This window comes from Cenococcum geophilum, assembly GCF_001692895.1.
Source record: "Cenococcum geophilum 1.58 unplaced genomic scaffold K441scaffold_38, whole genome shotgun sequence".
NCBI classification, from domain to species: domain Eukaryota; kingdom Fungi; phylum Ascomycota; class Dothideomycetes; order Gloniales; family Gloniaceae; genus Cenococcum; species Cenococcum geophilum.
In genome coordinates, this window is record NW_027137596.1 from 1,378,198 (window position 1) to 1,389,571 (window position 11,374).

The 11,374-nt window shown below is 39.4% G+C and overlaps 1 protein-coding gene across 1 annotated transcript; it reads right to left on the bottom strand.

The window, feature by feature from the left end:
* Nucleotides 1-288: 288 nt before the first annotated feature.
* K441DRAFT_574573 (uncharacterized protein) lies at nucleotides 289-447 on the bottom strand (the record flags this gene model as incomplete). The annotated part of the gene is made up of 1 exon (XM_067644102.1): nucleotides 289-447. A coding segment is annotated over one exon (159 nt), but the record flags the coding sequence as incomplete, so codon positions are not given.
* Between the last annotated feature and the right edge of the window lie 10,927 nt (nucleotides 448-11,374).

The following is an 11,374-nucleotide window of genomic DNA, read 5'->3' on the forward strand; positions in this document are numbered from 1 at the left end:
TACTTTAGACCCAAGTTAAAATCTAATAGCCTTGCTTAGGATCCTATTCTACTAGCTTTTTTATTAATTATAATACTTAACAAGATTATAGATAAACTTTATACGGAGTTTTATAGCGTGCCCTTCTTTAAGCTTATTTAGCGGCTAAGATAGCAGTTTAGCAATAGCAGTACATTCGCGAAATTTATACTATATAGCTAAATAGGTAGAAATATCCGTCCTAACGCTACCACTGAGCTATTTTTTAATATTGTAATTGTTAATGGCGTTATAAAAATTAAGAATAACCTAGTCCTCTTTTTGTTTACGCAGGACGTTTATAACACTATTAAGTTTACGTCTAGCTTCGTTGTAACGGTTATATAGTTTCGTTCCCTTCGCGGCAGTAATAGGGTAATATCCCCGGCTCCTAATCTTTCGCTTATATCGCTCTTGTTTCTTATAAAGCTATAGAATATTAGGGTATTGGTTAAGTTCTAACTAGAATTTAAGCTTTTACTCGTCGGTTAGACCTATAGGGGCCCGCTTATCCCTTAAGATCCCTATCCGTGCGGTATATTAGATAAGGTCGTCCTGCAATAGAGTCCCGAAGTAGATTAACTAGAAATCGCGCTTAATTAAATTAGGTAAATAAAACCGTTAGTAGGTATCGCCGTAATAACCTATTATCTAATTTCGCTCTTCTAGAGTAAGGGCGCCTAGAAAGCTTAGTTAATAGATGCGCTTATGTTAAATTAGACACTTACTATTTAATTTCCTTCCGGACACTTATCGCAGCTAGTAAAGTTTAAGCGATTATTTAAACCCGGCCACTTAGCCTAACCATATATAGTAATCGCGGCATTTCTGGTAAGGGAATGCTTTGGTATTTAACACTCCCCTATAACTAGCCATTATCTTAATATCTTAAAAGATGGGTCGTTTCTCTATTTCCTTCTTAAACTTTACTTTAAGACTCTCTTTATTCGCTAGGATTTTAAGTCTAAAAATCTCTTCTAGCGAAGTATAATGGCGTTAAAATGCATTATTTGCGATGGTAAGGCTTATAAAATAGGATAGGATATAAAAAGCTGGGATACTTTTAAAATGGAAAATAAACCTCTTACTATAGGGCTATTAGCGTTATTCGCGCCGTCTTTAATCGGCGTCGCTATATACCGTCTACCTATGCCTTTAGAATTCTTAATATGCACGAGACTTACAAGGGCAACAGTTATGGTTTAATTAAAGTTTTTCGCATTATAAACTTTTAGGATTATAATATATTTATATAAAAGCGCTTTATTAGAGCCTCTTACGCTTAAACTTTTAATAAGAGCTTAGGGTCTTATTGCTGTGGCACTAAAGAGGAGGAGGATTGCTCCCATTTATACTCAAAAACAACTATAGTAAGGCTTCGCGTCCATTATCTAATAGGTATTAATAATTATATACAAGTCCTGTATATATATTATATTCTTTTCTTTCTCCAACGTATCTAGCTTATATATTAGCGTTAAGTAGGTTAGAATCCACTATAACAAATTAGCTAAGTTTTTTTTTTAAAAAATTAAAGATTGCCCTATATCTTGTATATTAAGTTCTGCGCTATTATTTATACTATGGCCTGCTATATCTATAAATTTACACAGTATTTGTCTTTAGTACGCCTTAATCGCGCTTTCCTTCTTAATTTAAGAATTCTTCACGCGCTATTTGAGGTATGTTTTAAATATATCGGCTGTATACTAATAAAGGGCCTTAGTTGGGTTAGACTTAACTTTTAGGCAGAACTTAAATACAAATCATTAGTATTATAAGGTAAATCTTAGTTTAAATATAAACGAACTTTTCCTAGTTCTGGAACTTATACTTAATAAGAGAAGTAAACTAGGGCTTTTATTTTAACTTCGCTCTTCCTTAGTCCTTATAATACGCAATCCTCTGCCGTAAATATTCCCCCTTAGAATCGGCGTCTTCCCTAGCTCTAGAGTTAGAGCTTAAATCTAAGTCCGAAGCTAGCTTAGAATAAGACGGCTTGCCTAGTTCCAAGTCTAAGCTAGAGGCTAAATCTATATTTTGCCATTTCTTGCTTTAAGAGGGCATAGTAGTTAAACGCGTGGTGTCTTAGTGTGCTTTAGCAGCTGCTAGTTACCTAGCTTAAGAGCAAATAAGAATGCTAAAAAAGGCTCTACGGGAGATAGGCGTTCTTAAGAATAGGACAGGGCAAAAAAACCCCGTAAGTAGAAACCTAGAAATTAAGTATTAGGGGTGAATGATATAATAGCAGGGGAAAATATATACGTAACTACTGTGGGAAAAGGGTTAAAAGAGCGTAGTATAAAAAGGAGTTTTTGTTATGTGAGGGTAGTGCTTTTAGCGGAGGATGAGGGCGAAGGTGGAGACAGGATTAGGTAGGCGGCGGTCTATAGCTTCTTAAATAGTCGCCGAGGGACGTTTAGGGCTTTAAGAGGTGCGTTGCAGGGCTGCAGCGCTTCTAAGTTTAGTAAGGGAGACCCTGCCGCCCTTGGCATGCTTAGCACGTTGTAAAAGCGGCGACAGATATGGGTCTAAGCGAGGAGAAACTACCTCCTAAAACGGGGGGTAGGAACCTCCAAATCCGGCTGCGTCTTCTCCAACAACAAGATTCTAGGAGTTATATTAAAATTTAATAAAATTTTATTAGGTAAAACCTGAGTAGATAGTTATATAGCCGCAAGGTATAGGCGACCCTAGGGTAACCTAGGGGTGACTCGCCCGTAAGGTACGTGCTTTATACATGCCTAGGGAAAACCCTTCCTACCTCGTATATAGACTCCTCCTTTTCCCTTAAGGATTCGTCTCTGTCTATACAATATACCCATTATTCTATTATTAGACTCCCTATCTATATTCTTACCTTACATTTAAATCCTTACTAATCCCCTTAGGAGGATAGCCGGTTTAATTTTTCTATAATGCCTCCGAAAAGAAAACTGACGCCTATACCCGACGGTAATACGCTAGCAATGCAACTATAGAACGCCTTAGGATCTAGTGTAGACGAAACTGCTAAAAGCATATTAGGAGTATCTGAGCCATTCTCCAAATCCCAAAACGATTAGATATCTACGAACGCTAAAAACTAGTTTAACTTATATACCTAGGCTTAATAGAAGCTTAGTAAGGTTACTAGCGTCTTACCTAATACCGCTAATATAAAGGAGCTAGATAAGCTAGCTAAGAAAATAGCCAACTTATAAAGCATTATTAATTTAATAAAGCCCTCCCGTCGCCTTTCTAGTAAAGAGCACGAGTTATATAGCGAACGTATACGCCGATTAAATCTTAACGCCCTGGTTAAGAAGTCACTACCTAATATTGGCGGTACTACTTAATAGTATTTTAACCAGTAGATTGCCGCAGTTAAGAACCGATTTAAGGTTAATAACGCTAACTATGACTATAAGCGACGCACGCGCTAGGCTATTGAAGGTCTTATAAAAAAGAAGATAATTACCTAACTAGTTTATCGCCGGTTAGGCACTAAGGACAAGGGTCCCTTACTATAGGACGAATTTAAGACTATAGTCCAAGACTAGATTAGGAACCCTATAGTGAGACGCTTTAATAACGCTATAATATACTATATGGCTATTATAAAGGAGAACTAGAGGTTTGACGTCTTTCTAGCCCGTATGCGTAGCTTAGAGGACCTCTTCTTATATACCCCTTTTATTAATCCTAAATAATAGGTAGACTTCTAGTTCTTACGTCTTCTAGCCCACCTATAAGCAGAGCTCTTCCGCTAGAACTTTGCCTAACGGGTGAGAACTACTAAAGACCTCTTTAACGAAATCCGCTATGTAGAGTAATTGCTTAATACTACAAAGCTCGCGGAAGATCGCGTAAGTGGTAGCGGTAAATTATTGCGTATAAAGCGCGGTCGCAGCATAGGCTTTATAGACTTAGGCTTAGGGAACAGAACCTAAAAAGGGTAATGCTTTTCTAAGTAAACTCCCGGGGAGACCACCTAAAAGCCGGATAGCTTAGGGGACCCCCCAGACGCTAGTGCTACGTAGGCAAGTTAAAGGACCGCAGGCGGCTACTATAAGGAACACTGGAAGCAGGCCAAAGAGAAGTTAGCTCGGGCTTTAGAAAACCCAAAGCCCTAGTAGCGTATTTCTCTTAACTATAACTAGGGCCTAATATAGAGGGAGAGAAGAAACGTATTGTGGTATACGTTATAATAAATACGCCCTAGGGCGAAGTCCGCCTATATGCCTTATATAATAATGGGTGCCAAATTAACCTTATTAATTAAGATATCGTCTATAGGTTTAACCTGCCTATACGCTACGCGCTACGTTTACGTAAACCTATTGTATATTTCCTTAATAGCAACTAGATAACAATCTGGGATGCTTATGATTTAACGGTTACTACTAGCGACTCCTAGGGTACCCCTTACACCATTAGCCCGCAGACCTTTTAGGGCGGCTTATTTAATGGTTATAATATGGTTCTTAGATAGGATTGGCTTGCGGAAGCAGATCTATTAATTAGCTTCCGTTTTAGATAGTTTATCTAGGGTACTTCGGACCCTAGACGCCTTTAGATAATTACTCTTAACGCTCTCCTGGTAGATATTAAGGCTGGCGAAACAGTCTATTCGCTATAGCTAGAAGACTCCTTTTTTACGCCGGTTGTAAATATAATAGAGGACCTGTTGTTACTGGCAGCGAGTACCCATACAGACCCTCCGGACGTAGAAATACCGGTTGTAAACATAGTAGAGGACCTGCCGTTACTAGCAGCGAGTACCTATAGAGACCCTCTAGTGCTGGCGCAGATTACCTATACATAAGGGGGAGGTAATTGAAACCCTAAAACTATTGAGTATACTACAGTAGAGCTATATATACTCTCTATGCGAGTATACCTACGAAACGCATATTGGCTGCACCCTTCTCTTTACTGGCTCCTAGAAGTATACTACCACATAATAGTCGCTTTGACCTCTGTGGCCCCTGGCCTACTAGATATATATAAGGAGAAAATTAATGTCTTTTCTAATAAGCTAGCAAGTATGCTACCGTAGAACTCTGAGTACAACTATGCGATCGACTTAGAAGAAGGTAAGACGCTACTGTAAATGCCCCTCTATAACCTCTTATAGAAAGAGTTGCAGATCTTACGAGAGTACCTAGACAGTGCTCTTGAAAAGGGCTGGATTAGGCCTAGTAAGTCGCCTACTAGAGCGCCTATCCTCTTTATGCCAAAAGCAGACGGTATAATACGGCTATGTGTTAACTATAGACGCCTAAACAAGATTATGATTAAAAATCGGTACCCCCTACTGCTGGTCGGCGAACACTTTAATAGGCTTAGCTATGCGAAGATATTTACAAAGCTAGATCTTTGTAATGCGTACTATAGAATTCGTATTAAAAAGGGAGATAAATAAAAGACTATATTTAAGACACGCTACGGTTACTTTAAGTACCTAGTGATGCCCTTTGGTCTTGCTAACGCCCCTATAACTTTCTAGAGCTATATTTATAAAGCTCTAGGAACCCTAGTGGATACCATCTACATAGTCTACCTAGATAATATTCTTATTTACTTAAATAATAAGGACAAGCATGTTAAGCATATTAAGTAGGTACTACGACAGCTCCGCACTTGGGGCCTATACGCCAAACTGTTAAAATGCATCTTTTATACTAAGAACGTTGAGTTCCTAGGCTTTATTATTACCCCTAGGGGTATTATAATGGACCCTAACCGCGTAAAAGCTATTAAGGAATGGCCTGAGCCTAAGTCCTATAGGGATATCTAGGTCTTCCTTAGCTTTGCCAACTTCTATAGGCGATTTATTTAGAACTACTTAGATACTGCATACCCCCTGCACGTATATCTTGCATGGGTATATTACAACCTAATATTAGATAGGGAGAAGAAGAGGAAGCGTAAGTTAAAAGGGCTTACTAAATGGTATTAACCCTAGTCCTGGCCCGATAATATATAGTAGGCGTTCTATAAGCTACGCGCTGCGTTTACGCAAGCTCCTCTACTTTGCCACTTTAACCCTAATCTACCCCTAATGGTAATTACTAACGCTTCCGACTATACCTATAGCGGTATACTTCTGCAGCCTTTGGGGTAGGGAGATTAACTCTACTGGCACCTAATTGCTTATTATAGTTAGAAGCTTATTAGCCTAGAAGTATAGTATAATACGCATAATAAAGAACTACTCGCTATAGTGCAATGCTTTAAAACGTGGCGCTATTACCTTAAACACGCCGTGTATATAACGCGCGTGCTCTATAATTATAATAATCTTTAGTACTTTATAACTACTAAGAGCTTATCTGCTTGCTAGGCCCGGTACGCCAAAGAACTAGCTAAGTTTAATTTTAAGATTAAATATAAGCTAGGCAAGATAAATCCTACTAATATACTATCCCGGCGCCCGGATTATGCTAAAGGCTTTAAAGATAGCAGTAAGAGGATACTCCTTAATGCTATGCTGCCTATATTATAGTAAAAGTTGCGGGTTATAGGCCTTGTGGGTGGCCCTGGTGCTACTATACTATATTAGTAAGTAGTATACGTGTAGTATATGAGTAACCTTTATAAACTTAGCGCCGGCGGACCAAAGCGTCCTACTATTCTCTTTAAGACCACTTCGACTAGCCTAATAGCGCTTAACCCTAGGGAAGACCCCTTAGCCTAGGTTATGGTCCCCCGCGACGACCTAGCGAGTTACCTGCGCATTATATATTACTTTGCTGGCACCGACTTTGCGTAGAGTCTCGTGCCATAGCAAGAAGTAGTAGTAGCTGCTTTAGCCGAAACGGCGTTTACGGAATAACCCCCTAAGTTACTAGTTAATTTTATTTATAGAGTATAAAAAAGGGACGCCTTTATACGCTTTATATGTGATTAGTTAACCTAGAAACGAGTTCCCGCCGGTAATAAGGATTACACCCTTAATAATTAAGGACTCCTAAGGTAAAATAATAAGGTTTAGGTGCTGAATTGCATACTACTATAACAGGAGATCCTTAAGCGAAATCATAACGATTCTATAGGCGGCCACTATGGTTTTAACCGTACCTTTAAGGTAATCGCGCGGAAGTACGCTTGGAATGGCCTTACCTAGGACCTCCGCAAATACCTAGATAATTATAATACCTACTAACGCTCTAAATCGCGCCGCTATAAACCCTATGGTAAGCTGCAGCCTTTCTAGGCCCCTACCTAAGCCTAGCGGCATTATTTACTTAACTTTATTACGGATCTCCCAGAGTCTAAGACTCCTGATGGCGTAGAGTATAACTCCGTCCTTGTCCTTATAGACCGTTTTATAAAGCTAGTGCGCTACTATCTAGTGCGTAAGACAATTAATGCTACGCAACTCGCAGAACTCTTATTTAGAGTCTTTGCATAAATAGGGCCTTTAGATAATATTGTCTCTAATAGGGGTAGTGTATTTATAAGCGAGTACTAAAGTACTATGTGCTACTATCTCCGCGTTTAACGTAAACTTAGTACTACATTTTACCCGTAGATAGATGGGCAGACGGAGCGCTAGAACTAGGAGCTTAAGGTATACCTACGTATATTTATAAACTGGGAACAGTTTAATTGGGCCTCCCTATTTAAAGAAGTAGCCTTTACCTATAACTCTAAGGTCTATACCACAATAAAGCGTTCCCCTATTAAGCTCGCCTATAGCTAGCTACTAAACGTCCTGGATAGAGTCCTGGACAGCGTCTAAGACGCCCAGTAAGGTGGGGAGGGGTCTAAGTTGACAAATATCTAACTCGCAGAGACGCACCTATAACGCCTACGCCTTACACGTAAGGTAGCGGCGGCGTCGATAATATACGCCTAAAAGCTTTAGGTAAAATATTACAATCGTTACTATCTAGCCAAGCATTTTGCCGTCGGTGAATGAGTCCTGCTTTCCTCCAAGAACATCCGCACGAAACGTCCTTATAAAAAGCTTAACTACAAGTTTATAGGACCGTTTTAGATCCTAGAGCGCGTAGGGTAGTAAGTATATAAGCTAGAGCTTCTACCTACTATAGCACGGCTCTACCTAGTCTTTTATATCTCCCTACTAGAGCCTTATAGGTCACGCCCTGGGTTTTAACCCCTAGCAGTGGAAGAGCTCAAGGAAGGCAGCTGGGAAGTAGAAGTAATTATCGCCCATTAGGATCGTGCTAGATAACTATAGTACCTTATTAAATGGCTAGGATGGCTAAATAAGTACAATAAATAAAAATACGAGACAGAACTTAAGAATTGTTAATAACTGCTAGATAAGTACCGCAAGCGGAACACCCTAGCCTTATAGCTAAAGCGCAGGCGAAAAGTAAGCGCTGCTGTTAAAATATAACCTGCATTAAAGCGGAGCAGAGGACGTCCCAAGGGATTAAAGAATAAGTAACGACTGCTATGAGAACTGCGGCGTATATACGGGGTGAAGTTTTAATTTATTAATATCCTACGCCCGTTTATAACCGGGGTCTATTTAACTGGGGTCTATAACCTACTGGTAACCCGCTGGTGGTAACCTATACTAACAACTTATACTATTCTACGTATATACTACGTAGATAACACACAAGGCCAAAGCATGGGTTAGCGGCAGATTTAACGGGTATATAGCCTTGCCGTCCTAAACCTGGCTATATATAAGTAACCTATAAACCTACCCGCGAAGTATATACGGCGCTATACCGGTATAGCGTAAGGCTAAAGCAGGGTCAGCGGCGGGTTTAATAGGTATATAGCCTTACCGTCTATAAATCTGGCTGTATGTAAATAACCTATGACTAACCCGCGAGGTACTAGCGACCTGCCTACGCAAGCGAGCTTTTGGAATATTTCTGGTCTACCAAATTCAGGCGACGGTATTAAGCTCCACTAGCTCTACCTATTAAATGGACTAATTAGGATTTTCTATACCGGGCATATAAAATCGCTACTGGCTTAGTTAAATGCGGGGGAGTCTTAGTAAGGCAAATCTGACTAATTAGACAACTTTAACCGCTAGTCGAAGTTCCTTAATATCTTTACGCCGTGTATATATACTACCCGTCTCTCTATATGCAAAAATTAAGACGCTCTTTCCCCTCTAAATTTTTTCCTTACTAAGGTTTTTTATGGGGTTTTATTGAGGCTTAAGTATATAAAGGATCGGGGACGACCCTTTTTAAAGGGGGGGGCATTGTTAGGTAAAACCTAAGTAGATAGTTATATAGCCGCAAGGTATGGGCGACCCTGGGGCAACCCAGGGGTGACTCGCCCGTGAGGCACGTGCTCTGCACGTGCCTAGGGAAAACCCTTCCTACCTCGCACACAGACTCCTCCTTTTCCCTTAAGGATTTGTCTCTGTCTATACAATATACCCATTATTCTATCATTGGACTCCCTATCCACATCCTCACCTTACAAATTTAAACTTATATATTTATACTATAAATAAGTTTTTAATATAATAAATTTAATGCATAAAATACTTTATAATAAGTAAGATTAAGTATTTAAAATATAATTAATGTTATTATTATATTTATTGCAATAATTATACAATTCTAGTATATATAAAAGTGAATTTTTTTATTTTATATTATAAATAGTGATTTTTTCCAAATTTTATATTATATTGTATTTTATTTATTATATAATAAGCTATATTTTAATTTTTATATTAATAACTATTATAATAGTTAAGTTATAAGTCTTTAAAACTATTATTATTAAGTAGTTTTTATTACTATATATAAACTGATTGCATAGCTAAACCGGTTACTTATATATTAAAAACAATTATTTATAGAATAAATATATTTATATCTATAAAATATAGGTATATAATAGCTTTATTAATAGCTTTATTAACTACTTTATATTTTATTAAAAAAGTACTTTTTAACTTAACTTTAAATATATAGTTATTATAATATTTTATAATATTTTTATATAAAATTATAATTTAAGTACTAAATAAGCTATATATTAGATTTTATTGACCCGAGTTTACAAGTGGTCTATTACTTTCGGGTCCTGGATTTCAAACCCCGCCAAGCTTGCTTCTGATTGGTTGGAGAGCTGGCTTCTGATTGGTTAGAAAAAAGTGCGCGCGCGGTAGCTATGGCAGAATCCACGTGACGAACTTCAAAACATCGAGCTCCACCAAAGCTCTGCAAAAGCTCTGCAAAAGCTCTGCAAAAGCTCTGCAAAAGCTCTGCACAAAGCTTAGTATAAAGCTCTACAAAAGCTCTACCAAAAGCTCTATCAATGGCTTTGTAACACTCTACCCACCGAGTGTACTGGCCACGCAGTAAAACAGAGCACGCAGTGCGCCAGGGGGGTCCAAAGGGGTCTCCCCCTTGAAGCTCTGCTCGAAGCTCTGCTCGAAGCTCTGCTCGAAGCTCTGCTCGAAGCCCTATACGGAGCTCCAAAGCTTTACTAACACGCAGCACTAATATACTAGGAAGTCTCACAATCGCTCTCTACAAACACCTCTACGACGCTCTACAATTGCCCGTACAATCGTCCGTACAAACAGCTCTACAAACGGCTCTACAAACGGCTCTACAAACGTCTACACGATCGCCGTGCGAACGCCCATACAATCGATCGATCAATCGATCAATTGCCTATACGAAGCCCATACGAACGTCTCTGCAATTGCTTATACAATCAATCAACCAAACGCCGTACGATCGTCTCTACGTCGGCTTCTACAATCAATCAATCGACGCCCGTATAAACGTCTCTACAAACGTCTCTCTACAACGTCTCTACAAACGTCTCTACAAATGTCTCTACGAGCGTCTACAATCGCCTATACAATCGTCCGTACGGACGTCTGTACGATTGTCTCTACAAACGTCTGTACGATGCCTAAACGAACGCCTACACGAACGCCTACACGAACACCTGCACGAACACCTGCACGAACGCCTGTACGAACGCCTGCACGAACGCCTATACGCGAAGCTCTGCTCAAAGCTCTATACAAAGTCGTTATAAGGCCTTCAAAAAACAGCCTAATAACAAGCTATATCAAGCTCTACATAAGGCTATCAAAAGCTCTGCATGGAGCTCTACTAAAGCTCTACAAAAGCTCTGCACGACCTCCGTACGAAGCTCTACAAAGCTCTGCACAAACCTCCGTACGAAGCTCTGCAAAAGCTCTACTAAAAGCTCTACTGGTGCCTCTACTAAAAACTCTACAAGAGCTCTACCTACGCAGTAAATAGAGCACGTAGTGCGCAGGGGGGGTCAATGGGGGTCTCCCCTTAAGCTCAAAGTTTTACTCGGAGCTCTACTAAAGCTCAAAGTTTACTCGGGCTCCACTTAAGCTCAAAGTTTTACTCGAGCTCCACTT